Source organism: Clarias gariepinus, chromosome 8 (assembly GCF_024256425.1).
Source record: "Clarias gariepinus isolate MV-2021 ecotype Netherlands chromosome 8, CGAR_prim_01v2, whole genome shotgun sequence".
NCBI classification, from domain to species: domain Eukaryota; kingdom Metazoa; phylum Chordata; class Actinopteri; order Siluriformes; family Clariidae; genus Clarias; species Clarias gariepinus.
In genome coordinates, this window is record NC_071107.1 from 17,003,249 (window position 1) to 17,025,172 (window position 21,924).

The 21,924-nt window shown below is 35.9% G+C and overlaps 3 protein-coding genes across 3 annotated transcripts; all 3 read right to left on the reverse strand.

The window, feature by feature from the left end:
* Positions 1-641: 641 nt before the first annotated feature.
* c8h10orf53 (chromosome 8 C10orf53 homolog) lies at positions 642-3,348 on the reverse strand. The gene is made up of 3 exons (XM_053503049.1): positions 3,233-3,348; positions 2,930-3,049; positions 642-756 (listed from the first exon to the last, which is right to left on the reverse strand). Exons 1-3 carry the CDS (start codon positions 3,318-3,320, stop codon positions 677-679), a joined length of 288 nt encoding a protein of 95 aa, XP_053359024.1. The 5' UTR covers positions 3,321-3,348; the 3' UTR covers positions 642-676.
* Positions 3,349-6,489: 3,141 nt separating this feature from the next.
* chata (choline O-acetyltransferase a) lies at positions 6,490-15,752 on the reverse strand. The gene is made up of 14 exons (XM_053502647.1): positions 15,665-15,752; positions 14,792-14,983; positions 14,462-14,580; positions 12,237-12,290; positions 11,979-12,159; positions 11,388-11,565; positions 10,858-11,027; positions 10,673-10,773; positions 9,715-9,843; positions 9,480-9,602; positions 9,249-9,390; positions 7,340-7,402; positions 7,081-7,218; positions 6,490-6,847 (listed from the first exon to the last, which is right to left on the reverse strand). The coding sequence occupies exons 1-14, from the start codon at positions 15,710-15,712 to the stop codon at positions 6,578-6,580; spliced, it is 1,908 nt and encodes a 635-aa protein (XP_053358622.1). The 5' UTR covers positions 15,713-15,752; the 3' UTR covers positions 6,490-6,577.
* A 1,161-nt stretch (positions 15,753-16,913) lies between these two features.
* slc18a3a (solute carrier family 18 member 3a) lies at positions 16,914-19,428 on the reverse strand. Its single transcript, XM_053502625.1, has one exon. The coding sequence runs from the start codon at positions 19,047-19,049 to the stop codon at positions 17,529-17,531; it is 1,521 nt and encodes a 506-aa protein (XP_053358600.1). The 5' UTR covers positions 19,050-19,428; the 3' UTR covers positions 16,914-17,528.
* Positions 19,429-21,924: the final 2,496 nt, after the last annotated feature.

Below are 21,924 nucleotides of genomic sequence, written 5' to 3' on the forward strand. Positions count from 1 at the left end.
CAGCTGGGTGCCCATAAAAAACACTTTTTGGAGAAACTGATCAGGAAAATGGCCTCAATTTGTTAGGTAGCATAATAATTGGACATTGGGAGAAAAAAACGGTAATGTGGTTCAATGGGTCCAGATTTACCCTATTCCAGATCCATGTTGTTTATGTTCTGGAGTTGCTTTAGTTGGTGAGATTTAGGCTCTGAATGTTCTGAATGAACAGGTTATTACAGCAATAGATTTTTTCATGCCTGTTGGTTGACACAACCATATTCCAGGGTGACAATGCCAAGATCCATCATGCTCAAATTATGGAAAAGTTGTTCTGGGAGCATGAGAAGTCATTTTCACACAGAAATTGACCACAAAAGAGTTTTTTCTTTTTTCTTTTTTGCTTTAACCACATACATTTTTTTTAATGTGCTGAAGAAGTCTTCATGGAGTGCTTTGACTCTCCAAAGATCAGTACAATATCTCAGACAAAACATGTATAAAACTGTATAATCAAGGCAAAAACAGTCCAACAAAATATTAGAGGATGTGATGTTTTTTTATGGGCCAGGCAGTATATCATAATTAACAGTGACATAGCAATCTGTGTATGGGTCTGTCTTGAAAATAATGGTATAAAATTATTATTATTATTATAAATTATTATTTGTTTGTTTTTTAAATTAATATTCTAGTATCATATTTGGTGTTGATGGTATGCGTTCCTTACTGCTTCTAGAGCTTCTTGACAATGTGGATCAAGCTGCCCATCACCTCCTAATGAAACAAGAAACAAGAACAGAAACATTAAGGATCTAAACTCCACCTACAATATATAGCAAAAATAAATAAATTGGTGGACATCTGACCATCACACCATATGTGGGTCTTACCCAAACTGTCACCACAATGTTGGAAGCACAAAATAATCTAAAAGGTCTTTGTACACTGTAAATTACTGTATATGAATTAAGATTTCTTTAAATGCCAAAACATGTTACAGCAAGACAATGCGTGTGTGAGGCGCATAAAAACATGATTTGTCAAGGTTGGATTTTAAAATAATTGAGTGACCTACAGACCCCTGATGTTTATTCTACTGAAAACTTTTTGGAAGTGCTGAAACGCTGACTGTGCCCAAGGTCTCCTCATCCAACATCAGTGCCTCACCTCACAAATGTTTCTTTTGGTTGAATGAGCACATTCCCTCAGCCACACTTCAAAATCTAGTTAAAAGCCAGTAACAGCAAATAAAGAAGTTGTATCTAGAATGATATGCTCAACAAGAACATACAAGTGGTCACATACTTTCGGCCATATGGTGTAGATATAAACTTTTTATAATACGAGGGGCGTTCAAGTCAACCAGGACTTTTGATTGTGCAAAATGACAACACAGTTATGAGAGTAAACCTACCTTTATTTATCTACATAATCCTCTGCTACACCAATGGAGTTATGCCAGAATATTACTATTGCTTGGATACCATTAAAGTAGAAAGATTTTTCAGTAGGCCAGAGACATTATCAGAATGCCCGCTTTATGTCTAAAACGCTCGCTTTAATGGCCCAAACATGTGGAAATCGCTTGAACCAAGGTCAGGACTGTACAGTGGATGTGGCAATAACCCCCATTTGAGTGACTGTAATTTGCAAGTGGTCATCATGTATGACTTTATGTACAATTCCCACAAAAAGATGAGTCTCTCCCACAAGTTACTTGTTGATTTTAAAGTATCATGCATTCCACTGACTGAATGTTCACATGAAGGACTGCAGTGAGTTCCAAGCCACCTTGGCCACCTTGCACCATTTACATTTTTCTCCAGCTAAGTGTCTCATCAACTTACTGTACTTAAAGTCTTCTGTTAATGTCAATCAGTTTTATGCCTTTATTCATGAGAAATTTCATCACAAGTACCAGTTTGGCTTGAACGACATTTGTATGCTCTTAGATCAATGACAGCATTAATGGTTTGAGCATATTTTATAATTCTATATACTGTAAACCTAAATGTTCTGATAATAAGAACAGCCCTGATGATACAGTAGTCAACAGTTAACAGTCAATAGTCAAGTTACCATATGGAGAAAAAGTCTGGAAAATGGGTTAAATGTAACAGCAACAAAAATTCTGGCACCCTTTAACCCCTGAAATGTAAACTTGTAAATACTGTAATAAATAATATATGTGCACATCTTTCAACTGTCCTTAAGATGTAATAATCAAGCTCTGCAATGCTAATTTAAAAAGATTTAAGCAGAGAACAAAACTAAGCAACGAAGGTATGTAAAGGGAGCCAGTGGGAGTTTGATTACCTTTTATCAACATGTTTGTGAACAGATAAATGAAACAACCATGGTAGTGTAGCATTCTAGTTCAATCCTGAGTTTGGATTATTGTCTACATTGCATCTATTCATAAATTTGTGGTTTTCTTCCATGTTTATGAAGGATTGGGTGAACGTGTGTGCATGGTGCCCAGTGAAGGGCTGGTTATGGCCAGTGTCACTGGAATAGGCTCCAGGTTCTTCAGGACTGCAGTACAGTAATATAACTTAAGATAGATGAATAATTGAATAAAACAAAATAGCAAACTGTATATAAATTCCTTCCATAATTGAAAAAATAGGAATTTAATATAGCTGGAATACAATAAGAATGCACTATACTGTATGTGTGTTCAGTATTGGATGACAAATTTAAGTGAATTAGTTCTTAATTTTTAAGGAATACTTTAAAACTATAAATAATATTTGAATCTTTTTGGATTCATGTCCACTTACACACCAGCTGCAGTATTGTTTATACTATTTTATATAAAAGCGGTTCCTAAAGTCCTGCAGCAGTCGGTTGTGGTCGTGTTGTGAGACGTTAAACAGGGTTATTTCCCTGTTTTCTGTTTCAGTGTGGCTATTAGATATTCATACTGAGGTTGGGGTTTTATTACCGAACTCCAGCTTGTTGATGTCACACTGATACACGCTTTCTCCATGAACCAGCAGCTCCACCTGGTTCCAGTCAGGTGCTTCCTCAAGAACACACACGTAGCCGCAGTCTCTCAGAACCGCTAAAAAAAACAAAGACAGGTAAAAAAAAAAAAAAAAAAAAGCATTCTTCATGCCAGTGTGAATTATCGTGAACTTGTTTTACGTTTATTTCCCCCAAAGTTAATTACTTCCCTCTGACAAGCGGTTAGCATAAACTACTGTACAGTACGCATTAGCCGATCAATAACTTAAGTCTACTGAACCTTGCAGGCCTTCTAGGCGAAAAGTCTTGTAATTCACAACTCCACACGACTCGTAAGGGCCATAGCGAATAGTGACCAGTGAAGACATCGAGTATGATCTCTGTTTCCTGAGCCAGAACCTCTTTCAACTTTGTGGTTTCCATAGCAACAGACAGCCATGAGACGTAATAAGCCCACGTGTAAAGACGTAATTCAGCGCATAACTCCGGCCTCAAGCGGCGTTTAGAAACTGTCTGGGAAGTAAAAAAAAAAAAAAAGCTGAAACCTTACTATGCGGGGGAAAATGTATTCACTACTCCCTCATACATAATGAATTAGCCTCTGATAGTAAGCAAATTAGGCACATTTTACAACAGCATCTGCTTAGTTAAGTCTTCAAAGTTGTTTGTGAAATAAGTCTTACCACAGCAAAGTGAATGCAGCATAAATCAGCAAAAACAGAATGGGAAAAAAATCTGCTAGAAAGGCCCTAGAATGCCATGTAGTGCATCACAGCCTGTTGCACATGGGGCAAAGCAGGCAAAGAGTCCACTCAGTCTCTAAACCAGCAGCTCCACCAGATCCCGATCAAACAAAAAAGTCTGATCCACGGAGGCTTACGTCGAACCCACAGCACCAAAAGTATCCTCAACACCGAAAGTTTTGTGGTGAAACAATAAAGTACTTCACCAGAAGTCTTGTGGAGTCATGTCCCAAAGAGCCATGCCTCAGTGACACAAGGGGAGCATACACGATATTGAGTATAATGTTTTGCATTGTAATGTTTTGGCTCATACATGTAGATTGTAATATAGTGGCTAATTAATTAGGCCTTTGAGCTGTTTTTCTTATTAGGCACAAGATTACATTATTTATTGGCCTACATATTAGGCTTAAATGGAACCCATTTAATTAATTTAAGTCAAATAGATTAATAACTATAAGAACCAATTAATGAATAAATGTTTGATATTGGTGGCTTGTGATTTCCTGTGGCAAAATACAACACTAATCAGGGAAAAAAACAGAGTTTGAGAGTGAATGAGTGATTGAGAATACATAATAAAAAAATATAAACCAAAGTGATCAGTGATCCCAGCACGACCACAGAACCTGGCTTTCACAGCTCAGGTTCATTTGTTTAAAAAACAAACAAACAAAGATAAAACATTTCCTTAGAGTTTGGAGTACTGTATGTGTGTTGATGTACTTGCTTTTTACTGTGACGATAAAGAACCTAGGTTTCTTTTATTGTGTGTATTTTTATATAAATGTGTATTATTCTTCTAATTGTATATATTTTTTTCTTTTGTTGTTTACTCTTCTTTCTACTTTTATACTGGACTTGTGTTTGGTCAGTTTTTAGACGTTCAAAAACTGACCAAACACAAGCTATTTCAGCTTGTTATGCTGTATATTAATGGATATGGAAATTACGTAAATGAGTGATGTACAGTACATGTAATGTGCACTAGGGGTATAGAATCTCAAAATGCAAAAATTATTACATACTCTTCTACACAGATTTTAGGGTTTAATTCTTCATCGTTTTATTAAGTTGATAAAATAATACGTTCACATAAAAAAATTAAAATAAAAAAATAACATTCTACTTTGTATGATTCACAAATATCACTTTAACATCTTAAAGATATTTTGTTCCTGACCTTCTACCAGGAAGCTTTATAGTACTAAGAACGCACTTAAAATACTTTATTACTATATCTATATACTACTATTTTGGACACATTCAAATTTTCATTTTCTCTCACGATTTAAATAAGTACAGTTACAACAAATTCAATAATAACACCTAGACAGAACACCTTAGATAGATAGATATCTACCATGCATTTATCAACCCTTTAGCTTCATATCCACATTTATAATTGCTTGTCTTGGTTTAGACATGATACATTCTGGAAATAGATTTATAAATATCGTTAGGTGAGAAATAAACACAACTATTGAATTTATCGTACAATAACAAACACTATTTCCTGACAGACTCACAGACAAAGTGGTGTATTCTGAAAGTACATACAAATATATATTTTTTTCTTGTCACATGTTTATAGTTATTCAGTTTCCTTTTCCAGTCAGTGTAACCTGAGGTTTGCTATTAACTTTAAGTCTAGTTTAAAAACAAATATACATCCACAAGAAAACAGCTTTAAATATCAATAACTTCAAAAATGAAGTATGCTTTTAGAACTAGTGTCCTTGACAAGCTCTTGCAAATAATAACAGTGGCAATAGAATGCTACATGTGCTGTTTAAGAGTGATGGTATTATACATGCACATAGTGCAAGGAAATCGGAAACCTTTACTCTCATGGCATTCCGGTGTAGATAATGAAGTCACACAAAATGTATACTCATAGATTAAACTACAGTCTTTTAAGAAACACACTCTAGTAAAAAGTGTATGGTCAAAAGTCTATGGTCAGTTGTGTAGAACGTCTGCTGTAGTATTACAGTTTGCTATAACTGAAACTAAGAGGCCCAAATCTGCTCCAGCATGACAATGCTTATGGCCTCATAGGGAGGTATGAAGGAGAAGACATGGTCTACTAAAGTTGTGATGGAAGAAATGAAGTGTCCTCGATGCCACTGAACATCTGTGAGATAAACAAATGTATCACAGTATCATGTAAATTAATGAATACATGTCATGAAAACCAGGCGTTCCTTACTGTATACGATTTACAGTAATTACTGGTACATACAGTAAATTTATTTTTCATTTATCCAGTTAAAGCCTCGGATTTAAATTCATTCTTTGTTTTTATTTTTTACATTTTCTCCCAGGTTGGAAACAAATACACCTTTGCTTGGTTAGTGTCACTCTAATTGACAGGGAAGATACATAGTATGACGGTTTGTTTTCTTGCTCTGTCAAACAAAGGTAACTTCTTGCATAATCTCCTGGCATCATCAGGATTTGACGACATCTTAATTTGACGAGTGTTAATACAAACACTTTTTCTTTGTATTAGTACAAAAAAGAATTTTCGGCACCACAAAATCATAAACAGTATTATGTTTCACACACATTTATATTATATTATATACTGCATAATAGTGTAGTATGTTAGTATACTATATTAATAGTATATTAGAAATCTTTTGACTTTTAGACACAGAAATTACACAATAGCCAAATTATTCACCTTATGGTAGAAATAAAGTAGTTTAGTGCACTTCCTTCTCAGGTACACTCTTACTGGTTATTCCTTCAGGCAGAACGCTTAAAGGTCCAACATGGAACCCCTACAACAGTGTGTTTCCCTGTCAGAAAGTATTGCAAGTAGAATTCTTTTTAGGAGCTAAAAACACTTATAGAATCTATACCTAAGAGGCAAGCTATATATTATTTTTATCCCTCACAACTTTGTTGGCCTCTTCAGTCCTCTCTCTGGCATTACTATGCTTGGCTTGAGTGTTACACAGATCCCGCATCTCCCCCAGGCACTCCACAAGCGTTTTCACAAACATGTCTGAGGAGGTCTCGGGGCTGTCACGAAAACTGGACACACAGAAAATGATGTGGTCTGACTGGGGATTGTAGCAGGCTCCGTAACCGTTAGGGACCACAGGGCCATAGCAGCAAAACATCTCTACAGTTGTGGGAACCTGCATGTAGAGATCAACCTGTTACCATTTATCTAGAGTTGTTTAGTTACCACTTTGTATAAATGTTCAGTGTGGATAATTTATTAAGTTCTTTGAAATTATTGAAACGTATCTCTTGGATACGTTTTTCAGTTGCTGATTTAAAATGACAACATTTATGATGAGTAAAGCATACACTAACACACATTAATCATCCTTTGTTATTTATACCTTCTAGTTAGAATTTAATGTACCTGACTTGTGGAGAGGATGAATTGGTTGCTGATGAGGTAGGTCTCATCTGTGAAAATGTCTGGCTTCTCCAGGTTGAGCTCCTTAGAGATTTCTCGCAGGCCAAGTAAGTGATTGTCTATTGCCATCCCTGTAATAGCCTGGACAAGTAAACAGTTTGTGTAAATAAGAGAACTATACTGAGATATAACAGTACTATGAAAGATCATTTGATAATTGTATTAATCGAGAATGTTTAGCAACTTTCTCAGTTTTAATTACCAGTATTGTATAATTAGTTTGGGCCTTTATAGCGTCACATAACTTTTCCATCTTCTCAGAATCCTATGCAAAGAAAAGAATATGGTAATGTAATGTAAATAGCATAAATAAATAATGTAGTATAATAGTATAGTATAGTATAGTATAGTATAGTATAGTATAGTATAAGGAATAAATAATCTTTTCTGTTGATACCTTTTACAGTATATTTATTTATTTTATTATTTATTTATTTATTTTATTTATATAGCGCTTTTAACAATGGTCATTGTCCCAAAGCAGCTTCACAAGAAAAAAATGAAAGATTTTTTTTTTTTTTTTTTTAAGAAAGAAAAGAAAAGAAAATATTTGGAAGTGTGTATGTGTGAGAAAAATGTGTCTAGATAATAATTAAATGAATGAATGATGAATGAAATGTCTCTGATGAGCAAGCCAAGGGTGACGGCGACAGTGGCAAGGAAAAACTCCCTGAGATGGCAATAGGAAGAAACCTTGAAAGGAACCAGACTCAACAGGGAACCCATCCTCATCTGGGTGATAACAGATAGAAATAACATCAAGTGTGTTGTGCAGGTGAAAGTTCAATATATTAAAAGTTGTGTAGATTCAGTTCAGCAGTAGGTGCAGAGGGCAGATGGGGTCAGATCACTGGAAGCACAGGAGCAGGATGTGTAGCTCCAGCCATCATAAAGCAGAATCTAGCTGGAGCAGGTCCTTCTCAAGATGCTTTAGAAACCTCGCAGGGTTGGCCTTTGTCTACTGAAGCTATAAACTATATACAGTTCTGGTTGGAAATTTACAAATATTATCATTATAAACATGAACATCTTATTAATATGGGTTTTACAATAATTAGTTTGAACTGGTCTTTTCCTATGGAGGAATGATTGTTGAACATTGTTCTTTGATAGAAGAAAACGCCCAGCACTAAACTTCATGTTACGTTCCTGACTTGTGTGGATAATGTTTCTGACCTTGTAATTTCAGTAAACTTAAAATCAAAATAAAACTTGTGTTCTGAATTATTGAGGCTTTCTTCTATGTAAGTTGTATTTTTTTTTACAATTATTCTTCCCGAGGAAAAAAAAAAACAGTAAAAAAAAAAAGTAAAATTCCCATTAAATTAATGTTGCCTAGAAAGATTGCCAAACATAAATAGGCAAACATAATAACAGCATTATATAATGCACATTGTTAGAAACCACAAATATTTTATAAATAATATATAAGAATTGAAAAAAAAAAATTAACCAAAAAAACCCAGAACATTAATGGAACATTTAAGGCAGGTGCGCATAGCATTATAGAATCAGGGACTACTGGGGGGAGAGCTAATTGGCATATGGTAGCTAAAAGGCAAGCCCATGTTGAAAGTAAGATGTTTTGTCCTTTTATGTAATAATAAGTACATATAATTTGCATGCTAATAGATACAATAAAGTTTTTATTATTTCTATACCTTCCGTATTATGTTGTATAAGGGCTGCAGTAAATCAGTACAGCACTGGTGTCTTTTCTTGGATTTGACTTGAGTTCACTACTATAACTTTTTTCACCAAAAATGGTGAAATTTTTCTATTTATACAGTAAATATTAATAAAAAAAAGTAACAGGAAAATAAATAATCTACTGTGAGAAAAACTAATGAAAGTGTACTAAATCTTATAATCTATAAAACATTGCCGTGAGTGCTGTTACCACCTTAATTTACAACTTAAATATTACTGTACTAATCCTATGACTGAGATTAAGGATGAAAATATGATCATTCAGATACTTAATTATGTCAACTAACAGACTCAACTCTGTAAAAACTGAAATTTGATTTAAAGTTTATGATTAAGAAATCTAGTGACAAAACCCATTCAACTTAAATTATCCTTTAATTGTATCAGGCTCAATCACCTACCAACAAACTGGACTTTTTATCACTCATGGCTTTCACAAATTCCAAGGCTTCAGCGGTAGAAGAGCGAATGTTGTCCACTCGACCCTGCTGAAAGCGGCGGATTGATGCGCTCTCGTAGGTTGGCACGGGTTTTCCATGACATCTGGGTAAAGATGCAGTATGTTTGCCATGAAGTGTCCTATTATGATGAATGTTATCCATGTATTTTGAGGTAAAAAACAGGAAACTTACCTATAAAATGCAAACTGCAGAGCCACTTGAATATAAGCATCAGGACTCATTTTTTGTTTCTTGATGAACTCTTTACCATAACTGCTGAACTTGTGCACATTCATATCTAGATTTTGGACAAGGCTAAATATAAAGGATGCATTGAATATTAAATTAATGCTGCAAGATTTATTTAGAAAGATTCCCCCCACAGGCACTATATTAACTAAGAGAAATAAGTCTAATGATTGCTTGCCATTGTAATTTGTCTGCAGATGAGGTGAGGAACTTTTGGATTTCTGGAGAACATTTCCAGTGCAAGCGCCTTGGAGATGGCAACTCACTCACGCTTGCTGCTCGCACCAACTTTGAAGGGCTGCCTCTCCTAAAAGCGACCCAAACAAATCTATAAGTACAGACTTCTCTTTTTTCTCTAGAGCAGTGGTTCATGTCTCTGGTCATTGAGAACCCCCTGCCCTATCACACCCACTTTGATTAAAAAAGGTTGTTAATTAACTGATGAGTTAAAATCAGCTGTGCTGGAAGCTGAGAAAACACTAAAAGGTACAGGACAGGCAGTCCTCTACGACCAAGATTGAGAACCACTGCTGTAAAGTTAATTCACAGTTTATCAGTGTCTGGCTTACAATTACATACAGTACTCTCAAAAACAAAAGTTTATTAGATAGATGCCTGACCTCACTAATGCTCTTGAGGCTGAATGAGCACAAATCCTCATAGCCATGCTTTAAAATTTAGTGGAAAGTCTTTTCAGAAGACCGAAAGTTATTATACCAGCAAAGGGGGCTGAATATGTACTGTGATATTTAATAAGTACATATAGGCCATACACAATCAACCACGATTTTAAAACCAAAACATGACCAGCACCAAACCAAACACCAAAACCAAATCATGGCCAGCACTGATAATTTCACTGATGATTTCAACAATTTGTATGTAAACCCTGTATGTATCATGAAACCTGATTACAATCAGAAGAGATTGTACCTAATGTATGGGGGTCTATACCAAGGACAAGACAGTGTAAGGCCCTGGAAGTGTAAGGCAACAGTGCAACTACTAAGCCACTAGGCTGCTATAATTTTATTGTCTTAACATTATACATTTGCTGCTATCATCATGCATTGTTTTTAATTAAGTCTTAAATACAATATGGATGATGTCACTGTTATATAAAATTAATAACTTACATGTATTTCAGTAAATATTCAGTGCACTGGACCAGCACGATTCCTTCAAAGGGTGAATGTTCACAAACAACTCCACAGCACCCATCTGCACCAACTATAAACTGAGATTCACCAAATAACTGCAGCTTTAATCCAGACTTTACTCATTACTCATAGTTTGGCAGCATTTCATGTTAATATTTTACCTGCATGGGTTTGTCATACCAGCGGTTTCCTCCATTCTTGTCCTTTCCCCCTCCATGAAGCATCATTATGGCTCGGTTTGTGTCACTCAGTTCCATGCCACATGGTTCATCCAAGCACACCAAACACAAGCAGCGCTCAATCATATCCAGGGAGTCCCTGTTGGTGGAATCTGCGGCAGATGTGTTCATTTACTGTAGCATGCTTTAGAATCTGAGTGACCCTGTCGTAGATTAATTTGGATTCGATCATGTTTATTAAATAATGCAGTTTATCTTTTAGTGTTGTTTATCTATTGCTCTAAATAATTGAGTAGGTAAACAAATTAAAGCTCATGCTTGCCATACAGAAAATATACACAATTTATTCCTGTGGTCTTTTAAGAAGACATCTGATGAGTAATTGGAAACTTTTCTTAAATGTCAGATTTAATCTAAAAAAAAAAAGATATGCTCACTATATTTTCGCTAAGAAAATATTGATCTCTGAACGTTAAACTGCAAGAAACATTCAGCTTCAAATGACATCTGACCTGTAACTAGAGTACTACGAGCTTCTGCCCACTCAGTCCGCCCATCTGAGGTGAGCAGTCCAATAGAGGGGAAGTTTTCCATTTCGCTCTCAGCCATCTTCATTATCTTCTGCAGCTGGGTGAACAGATCTTTCTCATTGAGTCGCCGGAAGTTGATGACCACATCAAGAACAAAAAACTAGGAAAATAAAGTTTAAATAAATGTACATAATTATTTTAGCAATAAAGAAAGCCTGGCTATATACTGTAGACAACTCTATGAACTAATAGCTGTTTTGAGTTGGAAAACAGCTGCCTAATGAATGACTAACTTTTATGACATAAAAATGGATTGTCCTGTATGTAATTAAAAACAGCTCAAGCATAAAGATGATTAACGTCAATTCTCATTAAGTCAAAAGTAAGCACCTGTTAGAGGACCGCACTTATTAATTATATTGTATAAAAGAAAAAGAACTACCCAAGACAGTTGTCCATCACTTTTGTTATGCCTCTGTGCAAGATTAGATCTAATTATGTGTAACAAATAAGTAAATCATCAAAACAAAAACTGGTTCCCCATATGCATCTGCACTTAGTCTTGTACAGTACCTGGTTTTTACAGGCCACTATGATGTGCTCTGGTTCTGGCATTACACAACTCTTCTGAGCCACCAGTGTGTCTGTCTTTGGCCCGGGTAAACGGTAGGAGCTAAAGAGCATGTAGTACTGCTCCATACACAATGGTGTGCCAGCTAACTGGCCACGGGCAAAGTCCACAGGTAGGGAATGTCTGCAAATCATAAACAAGACCAGATTATTGCAAAGAACAGTAGGGATCTTCTAATTGATATTTTCTGCAAGACCTACCCATCAATTAAACACTTGTATTCTAATACACCTGAAATTAGATGAGCTGCAAATCTGTTGAAGAGGAAAGAAAAGAAAAAGAATGCTATTAAAATTAGATGTAAAAGCAGTATACAGATGTAAAAGCAGTAAACAGTATATGTGGGTTTGGAGTTTGTAAATGCTACCAGACATTAAGCAGGTAAAGTTGTAATTAAATGGCACAAAGCACAATTTCTAAATAATTTGGACATTGACTACCTTGATTTAATAATATAATTGTGGGTTACTTCATGTATGTATCATAACATTTACTTAAAGACATTTAGTCCTATATTTATATTTGCATATCTAATTTCCTTAAGCAGGAAGTATAAAAAAAAGTAATGTGTTACGTATAATGTGTTAATAAGCTGTCATGATATAAGAAATCTATGCTTCTTCCCAAAGCACCACAGTAAATATGAGGCTTGGTATTAATAGTTTATATAGAGATACTGTATGCTAATATACTGAAAATTAGTATAATTTATTGGAACATCACTTGTGCAGTCTTGTAATTTTTTTTACTGGGAAGTTAAATGTTTAAATGATATTTAAATGGTAATTTAGGTTAAAACAAACAAAATTATGTCCTTGGTGTAAGATAAATCTACACATTGATAATGATGCACATGTGTAAATTAAGACGGTAAAAATGTTGAACAACTAACAAATTAAGAAATTGGCATATTGTTATGCTATTGTTATGCTATTGTTAGTCTATTCACTTGTCATGCTAAGATATGTAGTGTTTGTTTATTGATTATTATAATGAACTGTATACAATATACAGTACTTGTACACAGTACTTGTATATTCTTGCTTAGGCCACAAGTGCAGGTACAGTAGTAGGTGTGGAAAGGTGGCAAAAATTTATACAACTGTAAGAATTGGAATGCGAATTCTGTAATTTTTTTATACAATGTAGACATTGGGGTTTGGGTTCAAAGAGACGATTACATCGAAATTTCAGCTTTTATTTTCTGATATTTACATGTATATGTTAACTCAGAGTAACAATGTAGTAATGTAATTGACAGATGTTCCTTGTTCCCCTATTAGACTGATTTGTTTAAATGAATAATAGCTCTGAATATCTACGTTATGTTTGAGGCCTGGGCTTAAGAAATGTTTTTTTTTATGTTTAAGATATGATAAATCAACATAAAGACTGGATAACTGTTTATGGGAGAAAAGCAAGACATTTTAAAGTTGTGATAGGAAGGAAAATGCACAAGCACTGTTAATAGCCTCTGCAACAATTTGTAATGTACAGACAAATAAAGGGGGCAGGGTGACTTATAGGTTAGCATTGTCACCCTGTACTTCCAGGGTTGGGGCTTTGAATCTTGCCACCAGTCTGTGTATGTGTGTTTTGCCCTGTACTGGTTTGTTTCCAGAGTACAAATACATGCAGGGTAGGTTGACTGGCAATTTCAAATTGGCTATAGTGCATGATGGTGTGTGCTTGTGCCTTGTAATAATTTGGTAACTTATCCAGGGTGTACTCTGCCTTCAGCCCAGAGTTAAATGAGGTACGCCTTAGCTATCCTTCAGCTTATGTATTTGATTGTTATTAAACCTTGTGGGATGAGGGCTAAGATGTATGGCATAAAGAATTTGAAGGTAGAAATAAGTTCTGTCTGTCAATTTACAGAAAAATGCATCTAATGCAATTAGCAGGATGAACAGTCACCTCAACACAAAAAAAGGGCTTCGTTAGGTAAAAAGGGTACGATTTAGATTGACCAAGTCAATTATCAGACATTAACCCAGCTGAGCATGCATTTCACCTCCATAGGAGTCTAAAGTGAGGGAGAAAAAAAAAACTCAAAGCCTGTAAAGCATTAAAAAATAACAATGCAACATTGTGCTGATATAAGCATTTTTCTAACTTGATGCAGGTACCTCAAGCAATAGATCCACCACCAAAGGTGCAATTGTTGTTAGTTGCTTAATACATCTAACACTACAGTGCTATATATGTAAACACTCTATACATGTAAACACTACAGTGCAGTACAGCATAAAGAACAATTGTACTGTTGATATTTGGGCTTGAAATAAAAATATTAATATGAGAAGATAGATTTTTTAGAAGAACAAATATTTTTTAGAAGTCTTAAGTATTAAAATAAAACAATTACAAGACCTGCATATATGCACTTTATTGAATATGCTGCTTCCTCCACAAGATTCATTACCTGAGTACATCACTTGGTGTCCTGAAGTTCTGTTTTGGAAAGATCATAGCAGGGCTGGAGTTAACAGGTAGTGCTAGTCTGTTATTCAAATACATATCTTCAACCCAGTAGTCATATACCTGAAAAGGAAAATACATTTATATTTTTGTAATTGCAAAGAGTTTATAAAAGCCATATCAGTGTGAAATATTAACTTTAAATGTTTAAGTATTTTAAGCATTAAAAAGTTGCACCCAAATGGGGAAGACACCCAGTTAACCTTTTAAAAAATAGTTTATAACATTTCACTAGAAAAACAATCAAGTGTACAGTACATCTTCTGAAATGTACCCAGTTAGCATTAGCCTCTCTTCTTTGAAGTATTTTTTTCTGAAGTCTCTCCCCCAGCCCACCAGGTGCTCCAAACTTTTCCGTAATTGCCTTGGTCCTTCTGAACTGTTCTTCAGGGATCAGATGTTTTATGCACTTTAAATACATATCTAATGTTTGTTGTAAGGGTGGGACAGGTAATTTAGGGAGGCCCTAAATGTATGATATTAGACAAATAGCATTAGAGAGAGAGAGAGAGAGAGAGAGAGAGCAGAATTAGCCATTTATATATTTTCAAGACCTCAGTAAATATATATGCTATTAATCTCTATCTTTTATACTGAAGATCATTTTAATAATTAATTAATGGTATTTTGTCACTGATTTTCAAATAAGACTTTGATCATGATGATCAAAAATTTTATCTTAGCAAGTCAAAATATGTTGACTTTATATAAATGTATCTAAAGTATTAAATTAATATACATTTATTACAAAACAAATGTAAGATTACATTTATGTCTATCTACAAATGTTATCTATCAAAAGAACAGAACAGGACATTTATGCTTTAAGGATTTATGCTGAAAAATGAATCAAAACTTGCATAGAAAAAACTTAATCTTATATTTGGTTTGTTTTATATTAGTTTAAGATACATTTGACTAGATTCAAATATTATACTTGTTATTCAGTGAATTGGCTATAATATGCTGGGCATCACTGGTTTAAAAGACAGTTCTGTAAGATTTGCTTAATGATTCTAAATCATCATCAGTTTTATTGAATCTAAGTAAAGTTGCACAAAGTCTGGCACTGTTTATATTCAAATGATTACAGTAAATCAAAGATTAATAGATAGCACTTTGATTAATTAAAAAAAATGCACTTTACTCTTTGATCTTCCTGGTCCCTTGATGGCTTTCTGTCCAAAACCGGCATGCTTAAAGTTCCAGAGCTCAGTTAGACGTGAGGAAATGTCACAAACACCATTTCTCTCGTTCCCCTCTGAAATACACGGAAGTCCCCCGGGTTTATTAATAAAATGTTTTTGAAGCTATACATTTTTCTCTTGATTAACGCACAGTTTTACAGAGCACAATTTCCTATTGTTAATTAACGATCTTAATTGACCCAAAATAATAACCCAGAATGATGAATTAACACCCTACAGAATTTATATCGGTGCTCATAAGAAGTCTGAAAGTGGTATATCAACATTTATGATTTTATTGTGAAGTAATAGCATACACTTGGCAAATAGGCAGCCTTGGAGCGTTATGAATAGATATAAAATTGACCTATAAAGCAAAGTTTTTCAGAGCTCTTTACTTACCAGAACGACGTTGTCATGTCTTGGAAAGCCTTAAAAAGTTTGTCCATATTCATGTCCACGCAAACGTCCTCTTCCTAGAATTGAAAGAGCTGTTCCTCTGCCGTTTCTTTTGAACCCTGTTCGCACTCCATGCATTGGAGTTCCACAGTGCACTCGGGAAAGATGCTCGAGGCTCCTCCCACCAACCTTCATGCGTCAAGTGTAGCATTCTTTATCTGCGTCCGAAACCGCTTACAACGTACTGGGTCAAAATAGCAAAATCATGTTTTGACTCATTCGCAGTATGTATGGATGTAGTATGACACTTAGGTGTACTTTCCGTTTACATTATAAAGGACTTGGTTTTAAGATAAAGAGATATAGTGCTCCCGGGAATAACACAATTAACAGTTAATTGATTACTTAATTTCTCGGGATAAAAGACAGATTTTCATTATTTTATGAACTTCATTTTACACTTTTATGTTTTACACCGATAAAACATAATTGTATTCCTACATGTTTATAGCCTTTACAATTATGGATGTGTTCTTGGCTGTTTTCTTCTCATTAAATGCATTCAGTATAAACCACGTTATGTATTGCATTAAAACCTATACATTAGAATATGCCCTTCTTTTAAAGTGAAGCATGGGCAACAAAACTTAAGTAACCATGTGTGATATTTAAATTTATTTAACTGTTCCTTGGAAAGGTTTTCCCAACAGAAATATAAAGCATGAAAAAAGAGAAAAAGGCTGCTCCCAATATATTATTTTAATTATATACATTTGATATACACGTTATGTACATTTTATGATTCATTAATATACATTGACGCATTCCAGAAAAACACACCCTCACAATATTAATAGACTACATATAGACAGTGGAGATGCAGGATAGGCAACACATTAGATCCATCTTTTAATCCATCAAATAGTCAAGTAACATTGCATATAAGTTTTAGTAGCACAGACCTGGCAAAACAACAATAACTTAAGCCGGTTTTGAATAACGACGCACATTTTCACGTGTGCGTTTATTTATATCCCTGAACGCATTTTAAAACAGTGATTGTAAGAGTGATGACTTTGATCAAAGGAAAAATAATCCACAGTGATACCTTGAAAGATAGAGGGATGATTCTAATATAGGCTGATAATCTGTAGTATTATTCTTAAAAAGAACACATGAAGCAGTTAAATCTTTATCAAACATGGGCTGAGTATGTCCTAGAATTACACAGCATATTCGGCATGTTCATTTTTTTATTATTATTTTTATGTACATTTTTGCACCAGTGTGAAAGAATTTATACGCAATTATATGGCTAGACAACACATTGACATTTTTTTCCCAGACAGGGGTAAAGTCTATTTTAGGGTTATATTGTGTATATAAATGTGTGTGGCCAGAAAATTAGTGATTAGCAGTGTGCATTTATGCATATTCGGGTTCAGATGCTTCTTCTTGAGAGTATGATCTGACATTTCCGCCAAATATGCCGTTATCGTCCACCGGCAGACAGTTGTCCGTTGTGCTGTGGCCCTTCTTCCTTTTCTTGGCTTGGCACTCTTCTAGTTTTATAGTGTCGTAAAGGCCTGTGGCCCCTTCCTCCAGCAGCATGTTTCTCTCGGAGTGAGATGGCTTCATGAGGCACACGTTGCGCAGCAGGAGCAAGGCTGGCGCGTAAAGCATGTTGGCGAGGCCCATGCCCAGATTGAGCTGCACAAAACCGAGGTCGTGCACTATCTTACCAGCTACAACTGGACCCAGAGCATAGGCGACGCAGTAGGAGATGTCCGCAATGGCGTACACACTGCCATACACAGAAACATGACGCACATCAACCAGAAACGCAAGTGTAGGCAACAACGCGGTGTCCACCAGCGCAATGCCAAAGCAGATGCCGCACAGAGGAATTATAAGTTGCTCAAAGTTTTTGCATGCCGGCACAGTGCAAGAGCTGGCACCTATTATGACCATGCCAAGTGCGCCATAAAACCATTGTAAATGTGGGTGCCGTGCTGCCAGTTTTACCGTAATGTAGACACCTAAAATATGGGGGAAAAAAGCTGGCAACCACGTAAGTCCGATTTGCCACTCGGACGCTTTCATGGTCTCCTCCATCCAGTTCGCGATGGTGGGCTCCAGAAACGCAAGGGGGATGTTACACGTGGTCAGTGCACCTGCCACCACTGCTATAAAGGGATCAATCATAAGTTTGTAAATGGGTGTGCCAACTGGCATGTTTTCCCTGGTCCTGCTGGAAAATGGCTTAAGGACAGTCAAACACAAAATACCGTCGACTAGACAAACGCAGGCGAGGGCGAGGAAAGGGAAGCGCTTCCCTGCAAACTCGTAAAGCACCCCGCCGAAGGGGGGCGCCGCCAGGCTGCCGAACGAGATAAATGCCAAGGCGATGCCCAGAGCTCGACTTCTCTCGGCCTCCTCCGTGTATGTGTCTGCTATCATTGCGATACCTGACGTGTCTGCAAAAGCCGAACCGAGACCCTGCAGACTCCGCGCTACGAAAAGTGTCGCATAGTTTTCGGCGAAGGCAAAAATGCACGTGGAAACAAACATGATGGAAAGTCCAATTAAAAGTGGTATGTCGTATCCAACGCGGTCTATGAAGGTACCCGTCAGAGGATTTACGAGAAGTTGCAAAATGGCTTTGGATGCAAATAGGACACCAATCTGCAGGTCGAAGTTTTTTGTGCTGTTGGATGAGTTGGTGGATTCACTTTCAAGTTTGGCTAAATAATCAGGAACGATTGGCACGATCACCATGTAAAGCATATTATCTAGCAAAAGTGCGACACAGACGATTACTAAAATAATTCTCCGTTGTCTTTCAGGTTCTTGGATAGCAGTGCCTAGTTGTTTAGTTTTTTCACCCATCTCTGAGAGTTTAACCGCGGCGGAGTGCGCCAAACCACCGGATCCCTCTTCAGCCATTATTCACACTTTTTCTTGTTTCAACAAAAACAGTATAGGCTATAAGCGCTTTCCAGGACTGTGTTATATTTTCTCAAAATGGATTCTGCCTTCTTGGTATTTTCACAAGCTATCAATGCGCGATAAGCTAATGAACTTTTCTGCTTTACCTTCGCACGCTGCGCTCCGTCATTGCGCTCGCTTTTCTCCTCTGCTGAGCTGAACGCGTTTTTTCGTCGTCGGCCAAAGTTTCATTGTAACTCGAACCGTCATTCGAGGTCATGTAGAGAACTTAAACACGTGCGCTCAGTTAGAAATTCGCTCGACCGCGTTCCATTGTGTGATAAATAGTCTTTTTGGAGACCGTGGACGCACAAAGCCGAAATGGTGCGACTTTACACCTGAACGGATGTAGACTGTGAACCTATAGAGGCACTATGAGGCGTGCCATCACCCAGCTGAGCTCGCAACTGCTGGTGCTGCTGTGGGTGAGACGCTTGCATGTGAGCTTGCCGATTCCATTCAACTCTTTTTTTCCCAGGGATGTGACGCACTTCTTGCTTGCCCCCCAGTGGTTCCCCAATCAGCCTTATTTATTAAGCTTATTTAACGCAACAGCATATTAAAGCCACGCCCTGCAAATAAAAGCGATTCAGGGCCAAATTACCATCCGTTAAATAAAAAAACAAAACAAAAAAAAAAACCGAGTGATTGATGTTGATGTTTTTAAAAAGTATGATCCTATGATAATAACTATTCAATCTTAAATAAAGATTAAATAGTTCTTCTATTGCTTATTCAAGTAGCATTCCTAACTGTAGCATAAACGCAATTATCATTACTACACCATTTAGTAAATTACTTTTTATTTCTTTAATTAAAGACTGTGACATTCATTCACTTTGCTAATTGCTCTGTAAATCACATTACATTAATTGCCGTGCTTGTTTGTGTGTTACCTCTTTATTAGACTAATTATTGAAGTGCACTTAAATAAGGTACACAACTGTACATTATTAGAAAAAAAAATCAACGGTTATTGCAAACCTCGATAAACAGCTTTACGCAGCCGAAAGCAGATGTAAAATTAACTCAGCTAAACAATACTGGTATCTGTTATATGTACTGCATTTGAGATACGCTGCATATGACGTACACTTTAAATAACTATGTAATTCTACGATTCAGTCATTGTGTTTTTTGTTTCAAAGGTGAGAATTGACCTTTTCTATACTGTCATGCAAGAGTCTTACCCTTAAAAGTTCATTGGCTGTAAAATGAACCGTATAAAGCGGGACTATTTCAAACGCCACAGTAAAGCACACACATATTCTTTTCAACGGAAGCAATCATTTGTAGTGAAATATATAAACATAGATCACAGAATTAGGCCGGCGAGATCAGTCTATTATGTATAGGGTTTCTCGGTTAAGGATTCAGTTGAACTTCAGCACCACTGTGGAGTGGACAGCTACAATCTCTGCAAGGTTTTAAGACTTAATCCTTTATCGGACCTCTAACACTAACCATCTCACACATCTGCATCAGTGACACAATGCTGTTTAAGACAAATAATTAATTTGATTAGAAACACAAAAAATACCATTACAACACATTTAACATGTTTTCTTAATCATATTAAATGTATCGTACTATATAATTACATATTAGGGTTTGGCGCCATCTGGTGTTGAAGCAAATTACATCAAAAGGATTTAATCCAGCTCCTTCTTTAGAAGGACAATACTGACATCTCGAGGTTATAGAATAGATAGAAATACAGTGTTTATATCCAGTTAGCACAGTTAATTAATCCAATAACTCAACGTCATGGTGTAACACAGACAGTTCATCTTTCTTGCATACTGGAAAGAACAATAGTTCAAATTCAATCTCACATTAAAAGAATGGAACTACGCGTGGCTATAATATAAAAATGACCAGAGTTTTCTTTGGCTTTTGAAATGTAATATTATACCACATTTGAGAAATAAAACCTCTGCAGGAGCTTAAGAACTTTCTACCAGCAGAGGTCCCTAAAACACTTTTGTTGTTGTTGACGTATAGGACTATGGGAATGGTCCTTGCAGTTTTGTAAGACAGCCATATTAAATAGTGTATGCACAGAGGTGAAAAGAGTAATAAAATTTTGTACTCAAGTAAATTTGATGGAACACCCTTGCATAATTAATCTGTTTATTGTTGTGCTTGAAATCAAAGTGGTCGCTTAAATATGACCAGGGCTTTGCTTACTAAGAATTTGTTGGCATTTCACTTTCAGCTGGTTCTGCATCACTGACATCTGTTTTATCCGTCTCCATCGTTCTTGTGAATTTAGAGCGTTTGTTCTCCACGCCTATCAATCAGTCAGTGCAGTGGTTTCCGGGGTGCAATTTTTTCCTTCCCTGTTGTATTATTTGTATTATTTTTCATTTTTATTCATTTATTCTTTACTCAGTAGTGAATATGATTTAAATACTTTACACAAAAGTATACTTTAACAATACTTTAAACAAAACATACTTAAGTGAAAGTAGAATTACAGATCTTAAAAACTATTTTAAAAAGTACAAGTACACAAAAACCTACTCAATTAATGTAATGCGAGTAAATGTAATTCATTACTTTCCACCTCTGTGTATGCGTTAACTGATTTAAAGGGGTTTTAAAGAGAGCCCAAGCTCACCCTATCTGGGTCCTGACTGTTGTCACTGCAGTAAGATTATAGACCTGCACAGAAACCGATTCTTTTGTTCGAGAAATGTAATGATGTCTGAGCAAATCAGAATGTGAGGATGAAGTAGGCTGCCGTGGCAACAAATAATAGTGCACTGTATTACAAAATGCTTACAAAAAGTATGTTTTATAAAACCCCACTATAGACAACTGTAAACAA